The 20964-nt window shown below is 27.6% G+C and overlaps 4 protein-coding genes across 4 annotated transcripts; 1 reads left to right on the top strand and 3 right to left on the bottom strand.

The window, feature by feature from the left end:
- Positions 1-805: 805 nt before the first annotated feature.
- LOC105253589 lies at positions 806-12992 on the top strand. The gene is made up of 14 exons (XM_020028225.2): positions 806-1582; positions 1661-1841; positions 1919-2572; positions 2775-4109; positions 6097-6243; positions 6316-6898; positions 7033-7283; positions 7557-8084; positions 8154-9335; positions 9436-9945; positions 10087-10451; positions 10634-12225; positions 12365-12618; positions 12708-12992. Exons 1-14 carry the CDS (start codon positions 1413-1415, stop codon positions 12873-12875), a joined length of 7920 nt encoding a protein of 2639 aa, XP_019883784.2. The 5' UTR covers positions 806-1412; the 3' UTR covers positions 12876-12992.
- LOC112637746 lies at positions 4306-5522 on the bottom strand. Its single transcript, XM_025408084.1, has 3 exons — positions 5356-5522; positions 4590-5210; positions 4306-4514 (listed from the first exon to the last, which is right to left on the bottom strand). Exons 2-3 carry the CDS (start codon positions 5125-5127, stop codon positions 4306-4308), a joined length of 747 nt encoding a protein of 248 aa, XP_025263869.1. The 5' UTR covers positions 5128-5210; positions 5356-5522.
- Positions 12993-14958: 1966 nt separating the features above from the next.
- LOC105253625 (uncharacterized protein C14orf119) lies at positions 14959-15986 on the bottom strand. The gene is made up of 2 exons (XM_011261766.2): positions 15840-15986; positions 14959-15358 (listed from the first exon to the last, which is right to left on the bottom strand). Exon 2 carries the CDS (start codon positions 15348-15350, stop codon positions 15006-15008), a length of 345 nt encoding a protein of 114 aa, XP_011260068.1. The 5' UTR covers positions 15351-15358; positions 15840-15986; the 3' UTR covers positions 14959-15005.
- An 889-nt stretch (positions 15987-16875) lies between these two features.
- Positions 16876-20485, bottom strand: LOC112637766. The gene is made up of 5 exons (XM_025408205.1): positions 19960-20485; positions 19359-19666; positions 18592-19282; positions 17821-18093; positions 16876-17183 (listed from the first exon to the last, which is right to left on the bottom strand). Exons 2-5 carry the CDS (start codon positions 19646-19648, stop codon positions 16986-16988), a joined length of 1452 nt encoding a protein of 483 aa, XP_025263990.1. The 5' UTR covers positions 19649-19666; positions 19960-20485; the 3' UTR covers positions 16876-16985.
- Between the last annotated feature and the right edge of the window lie 479 nt (positions 20486-20964).

Below are 20964 nucleotides of genomic sequence, written 5' to 3'. Positions count from 1 at the left end.
CACGATCGCTAAATTTATGTTTGATATTTTTTTAAGAGAACATTTAAAAAATAAGATTTATATCTTATATTTTAAATGTCCTGTTTATGATAACATACAGAAAGTTCTAATATTTGAAAATGTGCGATAAAGAATTATATATGTATCATAAATCTATTTTGATAATAATAGGAAAAAGATGAAAATATGAAATAGAACACTAATATAAAATAAAATAAGAAATATGCCTATGACATGTATTATACTTCGCTGCCTAAATAAATATTTTAAAAGAAGAGATAGTACATTTTTTTAGGAAGTACACAATTTTTCTCTGATTTTAGAAATTTGAACTAAACTTCTACACGTGTATATATATATAAAGTGGAATCATTTTTCACTATTTTAAATGTTTTAATTCTGTAACCGTAAGGATAAAAACGTAAGAATTAGCCAATAAATGATATAGAATAATTTAACTAATTACAGAATATTCATAAGGTAATTTTAACCATTTGTCACAAGATTCAAATTTGTAATTTTAGCCATATAGCAGTTTAGTATAAAGGTGCCTCTACATGGCAGCATCAAACGTCGAACGTCTGCGCAGAAAACCATACCGGTACCATTGCGCAGATTCAGAATCTTAAGGTGTTCAAAGTAATCATACAGCTCTTTTTACTTTAAATATTCAATAAAAAATTATTTAATTATTATCTTTATCTATTTGTTTAATTATTATACTTATATATTTTTTTAATAGTTACTTTTCGAACACTATATATATACATATATATATATCAGAGAGAAGACTGCCATCTCTCAGTCTTTTATCTGCGTCTATCTACGCATGGTCGTCGTACAAGATTTTCAATATCATTTTAAAGGTTACTTTTCGACATTTATCCCAATTATGAACTTGAAGTAAAGCCAAATAGATCGAATTGTATGTGGAACTGTGATTATATAAAAAAAGGAAGAACTAAATATTTTGAAAACCATATATGTAAACAATTTTATTACAAAGACAGATAGAATAATGTAATATAAATACAAGTTATACAATTTAATAAATACGATATCTTTCGAGTTAAAAGCACTATCAAAATCTAAAAGGATAATTTAAGATTTATAAGGAAGAATGAAGATGTAAAAAGGAAAAGAGGAGAACTAAAAATCTAAGAGAACTTTGCTATGAAATCCTAAAGTCCTATCTTTATGAACGGAAATCTATAAAAGAAAAATTTTTTTATGTGATAAACTAAATAAACTACGCATATATACATTGATTATACATTGATTTTTGATAGTCTTTCTTCTGTATTTTAAACATATAATAAAAAATGCTATTGAATCTCTCATAAGATTGTTATTCAAATAAGAAAATAAAATAAGTTTAATGCATTATACAACATTTCTAAAAGAAATAAATAATGTCAAAACAAACAGGAGTACTAGAATTGGATAAGTGCATTTTGTCTCGATTATGGTATACATCTTTAAATGTTTTTCAAATAAATAATGACAATAATGTCTTGAAAGAATTTTATCACAGTTGTTGCATTGATTTGGCAGAATTAAAAACTGTTGTTGAAAACTTGATGTGAGTAAATATTCTTTATTGCTTACATTTTATGTCATTTTTTTATTTCTTTTTACATTTGACGATGCACATTTATAGACATTCTGCTAATGAAGAGCAATACCAATGGATTGCCTATATATTGCTATGGAGAGTCATGGATAACAAATCGTCTAATATTAATTGTGATATACAGCGTAATATTCAAATACAATTTGATTGTATACAAATAAAGAATGCCATAGAGCTGTGTGATAATATATCAGCTTATCCATTAAAGGTATTTTTATTAGCAAAATTTATCTCCTCCGTTATTTTATGTTGTTCTTATTTCTAAAGAAGAATTTTATTTTGCAGGAGTTTGTGATATTTTTTCAGAATATAAACATAGATTGTAATGAAAAAGAAACTTTAAACACTATATCCAAACAGATTTTCACATTCCTAAAGGAGAATATACATTTTAATCCAGAAATTGTATGTTGGATTATAAAGAAATTAATATCCATAGTTCCATCTACATGCAATATTGTTAGCAATTTACAAGATATTTATTTTTTTACACTGAAATCATGCTTAGAACACATTCCAGTAAAAAAAAATTGGTATCTAAGTCATAGAACAATTGAATCTTGTTCTCAAGAAACAGATTCAATCACTAATGAAAATTTTTTAAAAATTATTCTATGTATACTATCAAAAATGGATATAGATACAAATGCAGAAATTGAATTTTTAAAGACAATTTATCCTACGCTTTCAAAAGCACATCATGTTAAAGATATTGAACTTGCATTATATTCAAGAAAAGATGATAAACTATTCAAAGAATGGCTCTTACTTTGGAATGAAACACATGCATATTCTGAAAGTGCCAATATTTTATTTATAGCATATAAAATCAGTGAAAGTATGTTTAAATTAACAAAAAATTTTAAAATACTTTTATGTGAACAAGAATTACTTAAAAGAATAAATACAAGGAAATTGCATTGGTTAAATGATATTTTGGTAAGTTTTATATATTTTAAGCTTTAATTAATTTATTATTTTAATTGATTAACAATTAAATAGTAAAATATATTTAAATAGTAAAATATATTTAAATAGTAAATATATTTAAAATAGTAAAATATATTTATTTACAATATATATTTAACAATTTTATTTTTTATAAGACAGTATTATTTTATAAGAAATTTATATGTTGCAGGACATATGTTATATTTTAACTATGGAAAGAAAATATAATGAAGTCGAATTATTGCTCTCGTGTGATTTGCTAAAAAAATTGTATTCAATTTTATTATTGAAAGTATTAAATGATTGTCCGCAAGAAGAAATTAACTCACTTGAAAATTGTGATAATGGTATCTTTATGTGTGAATCTATCGAGTTTTTCTTAGAGAAATGTTATTCTGATTTACACAATGATTATGATTTAAATGAATTGCATATAGTCTTAAAAAATTACATTGAGATTGTGAAATATATTTTACATTGGAAAAGAAAATATTTTATGAAAACGAGATTAAACATCAAGGAATTCCAAAGTTTCCAATCTGATATATCTGAACATATGATATCTGTAAAACAGATTTTTGCTCTTTTGCAAAAACATAATGTGCTTTCTGTCTTGAAGATAACAACAAATATACACGATCAAGATCACAATACAATTAAAAATTTATTGGAAAAGTCTGGCCAGTCTGAAACTTTTCAAGCATATTGTTGCATAATAAGCGCCCTGAAAACTATTTTGTTATGTGAGTTTTATAGTACAGAACATAAACAGATTGCTAAATACTTCACTGATATGACATCATATTTATCTTCTTTGTTTCCTCTGTCATTGAGAATTCAAATAATAGAGAATATATTTTCTTTATTATTTTTGCGTTATGAAAATTTTAATGTTACAAATGTCAAAGATGATAATTGCAATACGTCACTTGAAAGAACGGATATTGGCAAATGTGTAGAATATGAGAAGACAGGCTTTGTAGCTAACAAATATATTATAAGAGACATGCTGCATTATTTATGGGATAGTACTTTAGTTGCAACACAAGAAATTGATAGACTACAAACACTTGGATTGGAAGAGGCACAACAGCTTCGTGAAAATATATCCATCCTTACAACAACATTAATGGATGCTAAATGGAAATTGAAATTTTATATGAAATCTCATTTTATTGTAAATATTGGTATTTTACAAGACGAATCCGATAGTTTTACAAATAAATTAGAACCTGTAATGTCTGACAAATTAAATTTTCCACATCACATTAAGGAAGACACATTCTTTTATAAAGATGACAATACTTCAGATGAAACTAAAATTAAATCTGATAGCAGTTCAGAGTCTGGTTTATTGGGCAGCAATAGACGCAGAAAACGTTCCAAAATTAATACAGCAACAGCAGATTTTGTAGCAATAAAAAAGGAATCATCCTTTATAAATTTAATGCTAGCCTCTAAAGAAAGTTTGGTTTTGCACTGTTTATGGAGAAGCGATTTTCAGAAGGCACGGGAAATAATTGAGGTAATATTACTTTGTGTAATAATATATATCATATAGTTTTATATTTTCTTTTTATACAAATTAAGAATCTAAATTCAGTAAACATCTGAGTAGTTGATTGAGAAAAAGAGAGCAAGATTCATGCTTCCGAGAATAATTCATATTGAATAACTAATAAAATGGATAACTCTCTAACATTTAATAAATATTAATGTATTTATAAATTTCTTATTGCAGTTTCGAATGTTTCATATGTATTATATTCATATTCAGTAGCTTCATATTTAATAGGCTCTTTCATATCTTTTTTCTTTTTTAAATCTTTTACAAAAGTGCCAGGTGGATTCATTATATAATATTGTTTTGCAAATGCAATTCTTTTTTGTGGAAAACAAAATTTACAACGAAAACAACAGCAGCACCATCCTGAAGGGATGGAAGTATATTATTTATATCTCCATAATAATTTTTTCAAGAGAAAACTATAGTTGATGAAATTACCTCTTTGACACCAACAAGGAATTGCTAAACAAATATAAATTAATAGCCAAATTTTGAGAACTAGCCATGTCCTTGACAAAATTCTCTTCACATGTGTTATATCTTTTACGCGCTGATAATCATATAAAAGGCATTCTAATGCCTTAATTCCAATCTGACTTAGATCTTCCTTTGTACAGTTCTTGAATTTTTTCAAATTCATTATTCTTTTCAATGTTTCTTTTGGAGTATCTTCCAATTCTTTCTTCTCAGTATAATTAAATATCTTCCCATATTTTATGTTGTATTCTAGCTGTTGTTCGTATTCCATTTTGAATTGTTTATAATCGTACGATTTTTCATCGGGACTTTCGGTATCTGCAAGAGTAGATGTCTCTTTCAGAATTAAAGATTGATCTAGAATATTTTCACTTGTAATTTTTTGATCATATTCATACATGTCATATTGCATATCCATCTCTTGCGTTTTCTCAAAATATTCAGTTGTTTCTGTCTCAGTTACAATATCTCTATGTTTCATAACTTCGAAAAAATCCATTTCTTTATCTAATGTCGTCTCATAATGGTTCACTATCTCTTCACGTTTTATTCTAACATTTTTTATATTTTGTATACTTTTATCTATTAATTTAGTAAAAAAAAAGAAATATATATATATATATATATATATATATATATATTTATTTATTTATTTATTCTATCATCTATTTTATCTTTATTTATTGATATAAGCGATTTAGGATTAATATAAGCATTAAAAATATACCTGTAACAGTTATGTAGTTTTGTAATCTTTCTAAATTTTGTATACTTCTCTTATTGTTTTGAAAACCTGTATTGTTAATTGTCTTAATTGGTGTTGTATAGGCAATTGTCGTCTGTTTTACAATCTTGAGAAAAGAGAAAAAGAAATTCTTTAGTTTGAAAGCATAGATTTTGAGGCTAATATATAATAATTTTGTGGAAATATATTTAAATCAGTAAGACAGTTTACTTTATCTAATTCATGCTTGAAACCAGCAATAAATGGCTTATCTTCTTGCAAATTAAATATTTCTTCTGCATATGGTTGCATATAGAAAAATATATTTGAATACTTCTTTTCATTTCCAGCATTATGTTCATTGTAATATTTTACATGAGAATGTAATGATTTGTATCTTTTTTCATCTTCTGCGAGAGGTTTCAAATCTATAAGATCTGCTGATTGAATCATTTCATTTTCACTCTCTTCATCATAATTCATAACATCTAATGCAATGTCAAAAACTTTTGCATCTTGTACATCAACCTATAATAGAATAATTTTTTATTATATACATGTAACCTTAATCAAAATATTATAATATATCAATTATAAAATACAAAAAATTTGCTTCAGTATTTAACTGTATGAGAAAGTGCTTGAAAGATACAAATCTTGATTATTAGTAGAAACACAATTGTCTTTTGATAAGACATTTTAAGTTTCTCATAACATCATTCACAAACATGTTATGTTCCTTAGATATTCCATATAGAAAATACACAAGTAGACGGCGAGATTCGATTTTCAGAAGCTTTTTACACATTTAAGCAGGATATATCTAAATATATTGATACTTCAGATACAATAGACTTTTCTAAAAAAAATTTAGGAACTTCTACATTAGAGGTAAGATTCTATATACATATATTTTTGTTGGCTTAGTATTAGATATAATATAATATTGAAATATATTTCCAGAACATAAGATTGATTACACAAGAAGCTGTACAGTCTTCCAAGCACATCAAGCAGCTCGAGACATTTCTAGCATCTCAGGAATTACATTTACGAATGTTAAATACGGATCTTTTAACTAGCAAGAAAATGTTAACTTTTAGCGTGCTTGACTTGAGCTTGACTATCGGCGAAACCTATCAGATCTCGAGTAATCTTTGCGACGTGGCCATGAAATATTTAAAATCATACGAAACGTTTGACGGCATAGAATATGCGAATTTCTTTTTAAAAATTTATCAATTGTTTTATGACAGAAAGAATAATATGTCCGTGACAAATATACTGTGTGACGCCAAAAATCCGTTGTGCATAAAAGACTGGAAAGAAAGAAACGACATTTGGAGTGAATTTGGGAATAATTATCGTTTATTTTGCAATCTTGAAAGAACTGGGAGTGTTGCGACGCAATATCGTGACAATAATAATTATGTTTTAGGATTAAAAACGATAAGAAAGATATCTGATATTTTTAACAATGATAAAAAATATTTTCAAAATATCTATTCTTATCTGCAGCTTGTATGCACTATTATTCCAAACATCGGTAAGTTTGTGTTCTTGTTCTCGTTTATTTTAAATTAATTTATATCTATTAAACTAATTATAAAAATATATTCAGATTATTGTCTTGTGTATTATATTAATCTATTTTTGTATATTTATTTATTATGTTTTTAGATGATGCTAACATAGTGACAGTGTTTGATTTATTAAAGACACCATTGTATTGTTATTTTGGATATCAGATATTCGACTTGAAGATAGAACCGGACAAGCTTGAAACAATTGCTTCTAATTTGCAAGTGAATTTAATATACAGTATTCTTATAAATGCATGTCCGAAAATTTCGTATTGTAATAAAAAAAATTATTACAATAATGTTAGAGATTCCGGATGCATTATATTAAATCAGAAACGAGAGGTTTCGGTATGCAAATTGATTAAATATATATAAATTATGTCAAAGTTAAACAATCAAACTTGGTCAGTATGTTATAAGAGTTGGAATAAAAAAATGTATATAGGTCCACAAACGCTTTAAAATTTAAATATTATAATATAACGAAGATATCAAATATGAATAACAAATTTGATCGTTTAACTTTAAAACATCTTGTATATGTAATTTTTTGTATTAACTACCAATATATAATAATATAGTATCATTTAATATAGTATCAATATCAGCTCATCTTTACAGAATGTAAAAAATGTCATGGAGCCAAACCAATGCATTTCAGAAATATTGACAGAACTTCTGCAGGTTCTCTATGATGTAAGTTCGGAACGATCTCGTCTGGACAATTCGTGCTTAAGAAATATTTCTAATCATATGGCCGTGCGAGCAGTGTTAAATAAAACGTCAAGTCTCGCCAATCTCGATCTTAGTGAATTGTCTGTAGGAAATGAGACGCTGACGTTTTTCTTGAATGTTTGGAATGTTATGTTCCTTCATGCAAATCTGGATGTGTGGTCTAACGATCCGCCTTTTGACAGCTTAAGGCGTACAGTGTCTTTGATGTCAATCGGCTATATGATTGGTGATCTAGGTCTGGTAACACTCGCCACTCTCAGATCAAAACTATTGGGCTACCATGCAAATGATTTGAAGTTCTTAATGTCAGTCGAGGAACTCAATGAATTAGCATGGCAGGATTTGGATCTTGTACAGAATCCGAGAGTTATCTTCGCTATGGCTAACGAGCTTTATGGCACACCTGAAATTCGTGTAAGCTACGCTCGATTAATTATTACGGATAAGTACGGATGAACATGATCAATATGTTCGACGTTGTAGGTGTACGAGGCTGAGAAGTTAGATACAAACTTGAACGATGCGATGCGTGATTATGTTTCATATTACTCGTCAGCTGTGTTATTTGATGATAATGATTTGACGAATAATCCGACAATGAAACGGAAAATCAGCTTTATTGATATTACCCAACAATATCATCACTACGCAAATATTGATATCAATATTAAGAATCTCTTGCCGACAGATGGATTTAAAATATTAAACAAAAATATAGATTACATCGCATGCGATTATACATATGAAGTAGTATTAAAATATTCTGAACATGATATATCTAGGATCAGAACTACAAATACCATGGAACCATCACTTTGGCAAATTCGGATGCTAAGACCTAGCTTACTGCAATACCTGGAACGCCATTGTTGGCTACTCTCTTATCTTGTACAGAGGATGCATAATGAAAATTCGACTATTTTGGAGAACAATTATGACAATATAAAATGCACTGTGTGTCTCGAGAATCTTTTAAATTCTTCGTGGATTGATAAATTAAAATTATTATTTGACAATAATCAAACTCTCACCGCTATTCACGACAGCATATCCGTGCATAAATTGTGGCGTTATTTTGATCATAAAAGAGATCATAATATGCAAAATTCTTTAGAGATTTTAAATGCTTTAGCTGACAGCGTCATAAAACATGATACGGAATTGCAACGCTTCAAGGATTTAATTCTAAGTCATATACTCTCCAATTCGGATGTTTTATCTGTCATGAATATGTTGCAATATTTATATCAAATCAAAGATATACATATATTAGTGCAGACAACATTGCATAATGTCAACAAATGGTCCATAAATGTATGTGAGCATGCGTTATATCATGCATTACAACATGAGCACAATTACAAATTACCGGCATATTGTAAGCGTCGAATAAACAACATCTTGCACAAAATAGCAATTTTTCATAAAATGATTCCATATTGTGCAAGCAAGTCCAACAGTACATGGTACGATATCATGTACTGTACAGAAAAAATTAATTCATTTGAGATTATCAAATCTTTGATTTATACAGATCAATTCGAATTGTGCTTGGAGTGGCTAGAATGTCAAGCGTTCTCCTTAAAGATACAATCTCCTATGATTCAAGATTTTTTGATAGGTCTTTTAAAAAACAAGCAACAAGACTTTCAGCAAGCTTTAAAGGTATGCTAGAATTTGACTTACAAAAACTATCTATATAGACATTTCTGAAAAAATTTTTATCAATGTTTCAATAATGAATGCTAATACTTCGATATTTTAGTTTCTTCAGACATTACCGTTGAGCCAATCGGTAAAGATATGCAAAGGAATTCTCAAAAGATTAGAATCCATTAGCGCGTTGCAATTTGTCACTAACTATTTACTGGAATATTCCAAAGTAACAGATCAATCCAAATATAAACAAATTTTAATCAGTCTGGAAATTTTGAAAATGTTGGAAAATAAAGACAGAACACTATATATTCATCTGATAAAGGAACCATTATTAATACTGGAACAATTATTAATGAATTGCAAAATTGAAAGTATTCAAAAGATTCTAAACATGTTACATGGAAATTTACAGCATGTTGACATAGATATGGGTAATTTCGATAAAATTATAAGATTCTATGCCAGAAAATCGTTAGATCTTCGTGTATCCGTTCAACGTGATGGCATCGAAAGTAAAACCAAGAATATTCCACAATCTAATGTAGAAGCTGAAAATAATGAATTTATTATGCCTGTTAATGTGCCCACGAAAGAGGAATGGGTACCTAATGATAAGGTAATTTTCAAAAACATTCAATACAAAAGATGAATGTTCTTTTAATCAGTTTACATGTGTATCAAATTTCTTAAGATTATCTAAATCCTATATCTTTCAATTATTATATTTATAAAATAAAGTGTTTGTTTTTTTTAATAGGCAAGAGAATGCAGTTGCTGCAAAGCTGTAATATTTTCCATGTTCAACAGACGACACCATTGTCGGCGGTGCGGTCGTGTTGTTTGCGCCATGTGTTCTCAACATCGCATGCAAGTTGCTGGTTACCCCAGTTCCGTATTCGTACGTATATGCGATGATTGCAAACGTCAAACAGTATTGCAGATGCATGCGACGCAAAGTGTCTCGTCGACATCTAACAGTGAAATGTTTGATTGTTGGCGATTGACGAAAGATGAGAGGCACAATCGCACTATAAGGGAGGAGTTCTCGTTCGAGTATGCGCCAAATATTTCATTGTGTCTCGCTATCCTTAACTTGCATTCTGATCACAAGATGTATACCAGGTAAATTTAAATTTTCCAAGTTTTTCTTAATACAGTATTATATAATATAGAGAAATTCTACTTAATAAAAGAAGTATAACAGAAATAAGATAATTTAACTTATAGCAATATTTATAATATTGATTTTAATTTATAAAAAAAGGAAAAGTAAAAAGATTTATTAATTTTTACTGTATATACAGCTTCTTACTAGATCGTTGCGATGAAATGAAGCAATTGCTCCTACCCGTTAGCGGCAGAATAAATCCTGAAGTTGATCATGCAGTGATTATTAAAATGATACGTTCTCTATTGGTCGCAGCTAAAGTGAAGTGTGCGAAACTTGGTTTTAATACTGGTCTTACACACTGCGATCGATTTCTTTCGCAAGTGGACCTTATCACAACTCTAATCCAATCCGATTGTTTGGCTCTGATACCTACGGATGATCTAGACGAGCACACGTTGAGAAAATTACGTGATCTTCTCACTGAAAAGGAACAATGGACATTAGCATTGGATGTTAGTACAAAAGCGGGACTAGACACACAGGGGGTATGGGCCGCGTGGGGTAAAGCTTGTTTGAAGATAGGTTATTTAGATCAGGCGAGAGAGAAATTTCATCATTGCCTCGACAAAATCGTATACGAGGATTTTGACGATTGGGTCGTGCTATCTTATTCCAAAGAATTCGAAAAACACAGAAGAGAATCAACGGAAAGCAACACAACTGTGGTGAAGAACAATAAAATTTTGGATGAGAAAAAAAAAGAGGGTGATGATTATTGGAAGAGAAAAGAATACTCCAAGTGCCTCCGGCCTCTAAAGGATCCACCATTATTGACGGAACTTCTACAAATATTAGATAATTTAAGCGTACATCGATTTCGAATACAACAGTCGTCTCAATCTACATCCGATGTAACGCAGGAAATTTTTCATACACTTAACAATCTCAAAGCTCTTACCCAAAATCAATTTAATACTAAATATCTGACTCCTGTTAATCTAACAGTTTACTACCAAGAAAGTTTATATTATCTATTGACATATGGAAGCTACAGTTCCATCTTACAATTCTTTTTGAAGCATAAAGAATTTGATAAATGCCTGGTATATATTTTGGAAAACGATATAGAATGTGATTTATTTCTTAATGGAGTTTATTTATATTGTTTGAAGAATGGCGACACTGATAAACTTCATGATGCAATGAAGGCAAAAGATTCCACCCTATTCATTTGGAAAAAGTATTTAATATTTGTCTGCCATTTCATGGAGAGAAAACAATATTGGAATATTTTATATCAGATACAGCTCTTTATGAAAGACTGTATAAGAGCGTCCATGACATGCATTCATTTTTATACCAGCGAAATAAATTCCTATCTAGATTTGCATAACAGGGCACACTTTTTGCAAGATGCGCAAAAACATTTAGAATCAGAATTGCAAATCGAAAGCTTAAGTAAAAAAAGAAAGGGCACGAATTTTGCTCATAGCAGTCAAAGTATTCTAACAATGGAGATGGAACCATCGGAAATAGATAGACATATAAACACTATATGCAGACAGATGGAAATCACAAAATTTTTAGCAAATTGTGAAAGAGAAAACAGAGCACCGACGGAATTTTTAAACCTCTTCCCGAACATTGATAGCGACGAATCTCAAACATTTGAATTGCCTACGTTGTTTGGCAATCAGCAACAGAAAATCCATTTGGCTGTTCTAGCTATATTATGTGGTCGTGATATCGAAGAAGGATTCGGTATAGCCTTTAGGATAATACAAGGTAACAATATAATATGAATGCAATATAATAGTTTCTATGCACATCCTGTATGATTTACATTAAAATTAAATAAATAGAAAATGTAACATAAAATATATTAAAATTAAATTAATCATTTGTTCATATTGTATTTTTATAGATTATAATCTGCCACAACAGAAAATATATTCTTTAGCTGGCCATGTATTGACCCTAAAAAATGACATAACCGCGATCGAGCAATTGATCAAATGCTGTCGCAGCTCTGGAACACCTAATGCACATGTAATTTCTGATCATGTTTTGACACATTGTATGAAATTACTATCGAATCGTTTATACAGTGAACAGAATCCGGTTCTTAAAAATCATATAGATACTTTAATCAAGTTAATAATTGACGTAAAACTTAGGGTGAGTTAATTATAATTTTTTAAATGTTAATAAAAGATATTTTCAATATATTATTTATATATATATCTTACAATGATGTTTCTTTTTAGATAAATGCATACATTGAAAGCAAGCAATTAAAGGCTGCATATCTTCTTGCTGTTAAACATTCTAGAACACAAGATATAAAAAGAATTTTAAAAGAATCAGATAGACTTGGTCAAAATGCAATTAAAACAATATGCCTTAAATGGCTACAACAAGAACCAAAGAAATAAGTTTGCAGATTTATATTTTGAAAAAGAATTGAGAACGCGAGATAATATAATTTCAAGACTGAAATAATGCTAAATTATCTTTAAGATATTTTATAAATAATATTTAAGACTTTTTTGTGTCCCTATTACAACTATATTGAGTTATAACTTTGAAAAAGGGAATTTGAGTTTTTTTCTTGCAAAGTAGATCAAAATAAATGAGTTTTTTTTTAAACTCATATATTTTTCTAGCAAATATTTTATTCTTATCGTAAAATGTTAAAATTATGTTGTTACATTTTTAAACTGTATAAATGAAACATATTTGATAAGCTATATTTCAGATATATTATTATAGATTATGCATTGACATGTTAACCATAATTTACGTTATTTACGAGTAAACGTAAACTATTATATTTTACGTCCAATCTTGGTTTATGTTATGTATGGTTTAAGCATGATAATTTTTAAAATTTACGATGTTAAGAAAAATTAACAAAAGGTTCAATAAACTTTCAATACTGATTTTCATATTGATTAAAAAATATATAAATGACACATATATGTTTATATTATATATTAATACTATTTTACAATATAACACTTAACTACATAACTTTTTTGCATTCTGACAATTTATAATAGTTTATACAGTACCTATATTTATCTGAAAAAAAATTATGTAAACATCATGCAGATGATAATTAATAATTCATGTAAACGTAACTTTGAAATTTATAACAACCAATTTAAATTTAAATGTATTTTACAAGATAGAATATATCTTTTTTTTACTTCTGACGTCATAATTCAGAACATAAATAAGAAATTAGAAGTCTGAGAGAAAAATATTTATTCTATAAATTAAAACGATTTTTTGTTCCTATGATAATATTCTTGTATGTATTGTGTATCATATTTTCTACATTTAAAGAATGCAAATATGTATTTTTTATAATTCTAAAAGAAAAAGAGAAAGATTATAGAAATTGTCTTTCTTAGTATTTTAAAAATTGAAGTTTATTATTAAATTTTCTCTTCTGAGGAACATGTAATTTACATTTAAAATGAGTCTAAATATAGCAAATATTCCATTGGAGAATTACACGTTTTATTATCATTAAACATTGTTGAAATACATTATATAATTATGACATATATATCACTATATAATTACTGTATATCACTATATATCATTATATATTAATATCATTATATAATTACTATTATATTATGATAATATAATCATTAAGATTTATACACAATATTCATTACGTCCTTAAAAATTAATTACATATTAAATCTAAAATCCTTAATATTTTTATTTAGTTGGATGTTATTTTTGGATAAAAAATTTAAATGGAACAAATAAAATAATAATATAGATGAAGTTTGATTATACAATGATATTTAAATACAGTGTATATAAAATACAAAATGTATATAAAATGCAAATAGAGGAATGTACAATGTGCAATATACGTATTTCTCACTCTAAAATAAGAAAAGTAAATAAATAAGAATGGCTATTAGGAACTGAGTGCATTAAAGATGTACAGAAATATTTATTTTTGACACAAGATTTTACTCTGTGCAATTATTACATAAATATTTTTGCAGATTTTTAATAGTGTTCAATTCCTAATAGTCATTCTTTATCTTACTTATTTAAGAAGAGTAAAATTTACCAAATATATTTGTACAATTATCTTACGTATTTCATAAATTTCTCTTAATTTAATATATTAGTTGCAGTCAAAATTCCATTATTTTCAATATTGAGTTTTAAATATTTTTTATGTCAATGATCAGATTTTGTTATTGTAGAAGTGACAAATTAATTTTTGACACATATAAGAAATGAATATAAAACAGTGGAAAATTAAGTTAATGAAGTTGATGTGTATGAATAATATCAGAATTTTATTTATGTCACTTCTATATATCAATAATTATGCAAAGTATACAGTTGTACTAAAATTTCTATTAACATAAAATGATAAGATAGTATAACATATATCTTTTCCTTAAAAAAAAATAAATATATAAATATAAAAAGAGTTTTTTACAAACTCTTATTAATTTAAAAAAATGTGTAGATAAAATCTAAATTGTAAAAGATAGTGCTTAATGCATATATATGCATTATTATTGTTTATCTTCCATTAATGCTGATAACCTTTCTTCATATTTTTCAGCAAACTTACTATCTATATTCTTAATAGCTGCCAATAAGGAATCCTTCTCATTTTGAGACCAATTGCTACTCCACTCTTTAAAAAGCTTGACACGACACTGGAACAAGCTTGGAGGTCTATCAGACCCTTCACAATCCAGTTTTTCCATTCCAGAAACTAATCCATTTACAAGCCCTGGAGGGCCACAGTTTTCCAGCAATATTCCCAGAAAATCATTCCGTTGCATTTCAGACCATTCTTGGAACCATTCTATCATGTAACGTAGTTGAGCTTCATTTGATAACATGGTAGACATGTTGCGTGCTTAAAAAAAAATACATAGACATTAATAGTCAGCTGGAAATTTTAACAAGGAAAGAATATATAGACTTTATATAATTGTATTTTATATTAATTTAAGATGTAGATAAAAACAAGAAATTTATAAATGCTTTTAGCAGTTTTCGGGAAAATATAAATGTTATTGTTATATTTTTATATATTTTGTGAGATAAAAATATAACATACATTTATAAATATGTATATATTTATTTAAAAAATATATATATTTTTTATTACACATTTAACACTATAAATAGATCTCTGTAATTAAATAAAGCAGACGATTTACTGAAAAAGAGCCGAGTAAGTATACAATTTCCATAAATAAGTAAATAAAGAAAAAAAGGAAATGAAAATTTTGCCAGGTTAGGGATGTTACTTGACGTATAAACGCAACGAAAGTCGAGAAACAAATAGCTTGTCCAGACGATCGACGTAACATTTGCGGAAAATGACAAATTACCAAATTGTGTCTCGGCCTGGGCAAACTCGTCGGCGTGCACCGTCGTCGTCGTTTCGCTTGACAATGTATCGTTCTCGCTAAGAAGTTATCAGGGTTTTAGCCATTTTATCGTCGAACACGACGGTGATCCTGTAAAAATGCCGCGCTCTGGAACGAAACAAGTGGAAATACGGAGATACGGATAGTGGCGTTCGAACTCCTCGTTATAAAACATCGAAAAGTAATATTTATTAACACACAGAGTATACAGAAAATCAACAACTACTACATCGACAACTTGCATTTTTTGGGATTAACCTCTTCTTCCTCCACGATGGAGTCCCGTGCGATATCCGAGGAAATTGATCGACTCGTCGTCTCTACGCAAAACGAGCGAATTATGGATTACATGAAGGCGAAGGAAAAAAAAAAGATTAATTCGATATCTTTATTCGTGTCTGTAATCGAATTACTTTGTTCTCCGCTAATCGTGTCTTGCTGCTGAATCAGTGTGGTTAAAAAAACATTGACTTTCGATTGCACGTCTCGTAGATGCTGCAGCAACGTTCTCAGGTCATTTTCATTAGATTGGATAACCTCGTGTTCATAGATACATACTCCCTCATCGTATATCTTCACCCCTACACCGGTAGCATTCATCGTGCTCCGAAAAAATTTTGGAATTTCGTGTGCACGACGCAAGTTTTCAACGCACTGAAGTAGATTCTTAACATTCATTGGTGGAAATTGCGCGCGTTAATCAACTCTTTTTTTTAAAGTCGAGGAAAACTATATATAAATTTAAATTCGTAAAATTTATTATCTTTGTCAATAAAACAAATTTAGATACATGACGATCACAATTAATATACATATTATTTAAATACATGTTACTTATAGCTATATTACATTTAATATTATAATTTTAAAACATTTAACACACTCATTATTTATATGAATATGTATATTACTTATACTTAATCAATTTCTTAAAATATTTATTACTATATATTTAACATATAATATAGTTTACTTGAAAATAAAATTCAAATGTGTATTACTAGTAAATTATAAGATACTGAATTAAAATAGTGATAATACAATGTTTTATAAATGACAATTTTCAAATAAAGATTGCAAATAATCTTTATGCTCGAGTTGCTATGGTCAATTATTCTTACAAAGATTTCTAAATTCTTCTGATAAATATGTTATGTCTTCAGCAGTTACCTCCCTTAAATTCAAAAGATCTTTTATTTTTTGACTCGTCTCTTGTAAATTTTTACTCTCGAGAAGAGGACAAAATTCAGTGTTTAAAAATAATAAAATACTTTGAGTATTAAAATCAAGAAATCGATAATATATCTAAAACAAAAACAGTTATATATAAAAATATTTCATATGATCTATAATTGCATGATTATTTCTATATTATTAAGGCACATGTGTGTTTAGTATAAATTCATATATATGTGTATGTATGTATGTATATTTAAAATTCTAAAAAAATTCAGGATTTTATAAGATATAAATAGAAATGATTTTTTACTTGTCAATTTTAATAACACAAAAATGATATGACATTTGTTTTTATTATTTATAATATTAATGTCAAAACAAAGAAGTTCTTTTTTTTGTTCACAAATATTTTAGAAGAAAAAATAATATTATTTTGCTTTGATACAAGTGAAAGAGTCCACAATCTGTGGTGTAAAGAACAAAAGATATATTTAAAATACTTTACACTTTTTGTAATAGAACGAGAATTTCAAAATGAGAATCTGTAAAATAATTTTTTATTTATATATTACATACAATAAGTATGTAAACAAGCAAATTATTTTATCAAAACCGAAAATTTACTTTCAAAACAGATTTTTTGATTCACGTTTTTGATGCATTTTTTTACTTGACTTTGTAAAATTTATTCTATAAATCTTGAACTTTTTTTTTAATATTCTATACACACATGTAAAATTATACTGTATATTTAAATACAAACCTTGAACTTTTTATTTGTTGGATCTATCATAAGAGCTTTTAAAAAATATTCTGCTGCATTTGTTATGTCTTCATGGAGAGAATAATAAGTAATTGCAATTGCTAACAACATGGAAATTCGTCGCTCTTTGATTAGATGATCATATTTTTTGATCATTCGTAATAAATGTGGCAATGGCTCTAGCTCTCCTGTTTCCCAACCATATTGTACATAAGCAATTTCTGCTACAAAATTATTACAGTCAGCAGCCTTTTTAAAATATTTTATCGCTTCCTAAAAATACATCATATATATATATATATATATATATATATATATATATATATATATATATATATACATTAAATTACACACACCCACACACACACACACACATATATATACACATATTAAAAATATTTGTTTGCAAAGAAAAACCATTTAGTATTAGAAATCGCTAAACTAATGGAATATTAATAAATAAAATTAATAAATAAAATTTCTGAAATGTTTAAAAAATTTTAATAATAAAGGATATTAACAGAAGCAAATATAAGTTATATAATATAGGTATATATTATACAAGAATTTTTATTTCAATAACAATTAAATCAAATCTTATGTAGAATTCATTTTAGCATTCTAAAGAAATATATGGATATATATTCATACTAATATATACCTATTTCTCTAAATTTAGTATTATCTTTTATCAATTTTTTTAGCAATAATATTATAATATCATTTTATTGTTATTAAACTGACTTATCCTCATTTAATTATTATACTGACCCTATAATCCCCGCATTTTTCGTATAACATTCCAGTATAGTGTAGATATGTCGAGTTATTTGGTGCAATTTCCTTTATAGAATCTAAACATTCTTTTGCTAACAATGTTTCATCTGAGGTACGTGTGCGTAGAAACATAAGAGCTAGTTTTAGCAGAACTTTACAATTCGTTGGTTTAGATTTAACCATTTTCTTAGCTATGTCTAGTACTTGTTTTTCATTAGTAGCCTTTTTTATTGCATAATTTCTATCTTTGACAAATTTATAAAAAGTCTCCATACGCATTTGTAAATAATAAATTCCAAATACTTCATTTTTAGAAATAGCATATGCTATTTCAAAATGATTCTTTTCTGCATCTGATACTTCAGATGAAATATTTATTGAACGTCTTTGACGCCTGAGATTCTTTCCAAGAATAAAGTGCCACAATGCACAGTCTTGATCTTTTTCTATTGCTTTCTTAGCCATATCAATTGCTTTATTCATACCAAAGTCATTTAAGCATGACCATATAATGCTTTCACATCCATATAAAGCACCTAATTCTTCATTAGTAAAATCGTCTGTATTAATAATATTTTCTAATATCTCTTCTAATTGATCATTTTCTTCAGAATCATACAAGACAAAACATTTAGTTGCATAGAAAACATGTTCAATTCCTCTTAGTGTTCGACGTGATTCTTGTCTACAATAATTCTTAATGTAATAATGATAAAATAATCAAGCAATTTTAAAATGTTAATAAACATCATATATCATACCCTTGTTGAATCTGCATTAAAACAGTTTCAGCTTCTGTAATAATTTTTTTTGCTTTATCATTATCTGCACTTGATACAGCTTTATAACATTTAAACAAAGATTTCATCAATAATTCTAAAGGACAAGATGCATCATTATCAGTTGCATCATTTTCACACTCTATATTATTGTTATCAATATACATTATACTGTGTTTTACTACACTGTTTTGTATTTCCCAAGTAAATGGACAGTGTAATTTTGACAGTTTTACTTTTGTACTCATTTCTTCTTGTTCATGAGATGCCATCTTCTTGATAAAATCAATCTATTATAAAAATTTATCTGTTCATAAAATACTCAAAGAATTCCTATATTAAAAGTATAAAAATTACTTCTTGATAAACAATACTGATTAAAACAATTTGTCGGTTTTAATTGCAAATATTATACTTTGTTTTTACTTTGTTTTGTCCTATTTCAAGTTGAAAGAAAATAAAATATATCTTATTCACTTCAAAACCAGAAATACAGAGGAAATAAATTTAATATTTATGATCTATTATGATACAATCTCATTAAACAGTAGCAATATTGCAATATATAAAAAATAATACGAACCTTTTACTTTGATATATATTCTTTATTCTTTAATGGATTTTCGTTTTTCAAGGAACGTAGTGCTACGTTTCTATCGATATATTAATTATAATCCTTATCGTTTCTGAAGACGAATATTAATAACGATAAGAATTTTGCGGGAATTCCCGAGTCTCCTTTGTTTTTCTTTTTATTCTTTTTAGTTCACACATCGATCTTGGAGACCTCGCGTGATGATACTACGAAGCTAATTAAAGGTTGACATTTGACCAATCAGAAACAAGAACTTTTAGATCCTTTTATTCTGATTAGTCAAATTTCAATCTTTAATTTTCAATTTTCAATGTGTAGTCTAAAGGCGCGTTTTCGTTTCCATGGTCGCTGCCATGGTCTCGAAGATGATAGTGCGATTGTGGTAGGTTGTTTGGCGCGAAGTGCGAAAAGAGAATGAATGTAACGGGTCACCCACTCTTCATTAGCAATTATTCCTATTTTGAAATGAGTTATTCTATCCTTCAAAAAGGAAAGGACAACCCTGCTTGGGTTGTAATTGACGTGATGACGTTTAATAAACTTTATTCCTTTCAATAGATGCTTTTTAGCAAGAGAAACAGTTGACATGGTGTAATACTATGAAGAATTCCATCTTTCTTTACATTTGACAAACAACAAGAATGAAATTATTCATAAAGTGTTATGCTGTGTCACAATTTTTTTCCATCAGTCTATTCTATAAATTAATTAGGCTTTGATCTCATTTCCCTCGCATTAAAATTATCTCTTCCAACGAAACAAAAAATGCTTCTATTCTTTTCGGTTGATTTTCTCTAATTTATATAAACATTTTTTATTAAATCGCACTTTTTCATGAACGCATCTAATAATAAGACCAATCTCGAAAATTATGTAGACTTGGTTATTCTCTCAAAATTCAAAAATTTTTTAAAACTTCATTTTTCCTCCTCGATATTCTCAGTGAAAAATTTATAACGCTTCTTCATTCTCTAGAATACATTTTCTTCTCTT

This window comes from Camponotus floridanus, unplaced genomic scaffold (assembly GCF_003227725.1).
Source record: "Camponotus floridanus strain SB8 unplaced genomic scaffold, Cflo_v7.5 scaffold2, whole genome shotgun sequence".
NCBI classification, from domain to species: domain Eukaryota; kingdom Metazoa; phylum Arthropoda; class Insecta; order Hymenoptera; family Formicidae; genus Camponotus; species Camponotus floridanus.
The sequence above is the reverse complement of the archived record's forward strand: the minus strand, read 5'-3'. Positions and strand labels throughout refer to the sequence as shown.

What these genes read in the sequence shown, in the direction of transcription:
- LOC105253589 (XM_020028225.2), top strand. Translation starts at nt 1,413, where the DNA reads ATGTCAAAACAAACAGGAGTACTAGAATTGGATAAGTGCATTTTGTCT. An exon ending in TATCAGCTTATCCATTAAAG is followed by an intron (nt 1,842 to 1,918) that starts GTATTTTTATTA and finishes TTTATTTTGCAG; the next exon opens with GAGTTTGTGATATTTTTTCA. An exon ending in AATGGGTACCTAATGATAAG is followed by an intron (nt 9,946 to 10,086) that starts GTAATTTTCAAA and finishes TTTTTTTAATAG; the next exon opens with GCAAGAGAATGCAGTTGCTG.
- LOC112637746 (XM_025408084.1), bottom strand. Translation starts at nt 5,127, where the DNA reads ATGGATTTTTTCGAAGTTATGAAACATAGAGATATTGTAACTGAGACA. An exon ending in TCCTTGTTGGTGTCAAAGAG is followed by an intron (nt 4,515 to 4,589) that starts GTAATTTCATCA and finishes CCATCCCTTCAG; the next exon opens with GATGGTGCTGCTGTTGTTTT.
- LOC105253625 (XM_011261766.2), bottom strand. Translation starts at nt 15,350, where the DNA reads ATGTCTACCATGTTATCAAATGAAGCTCAACTACGTTACATGATAGAA.
- LOC112637766 (XM_025408205.1), bottom strand. Translation starts at nt 19,648, where the DNA reads ATGGCATCTCATGAACAAGAAGAAATGAGTACAAAAGTAAAACTGTCA. An exon ending in TTAATGCAGATTCAACAAGG is followed by an intron (nt 19,283 to 19,358) that starts GTATGATATATG and finishes GAATTATTGTAG; the next exon opens with ACAAGAATCACGTCGAACAC. An exon ending in CAACAAATAAAAAGTTCAAG is followed by an intron (nt 17,184 to 17,820) that starts GTTTGTATTTAA and finishes TTTTTGTTTTAG; the next exon opens with ATATATTATCGATTTCTTGA.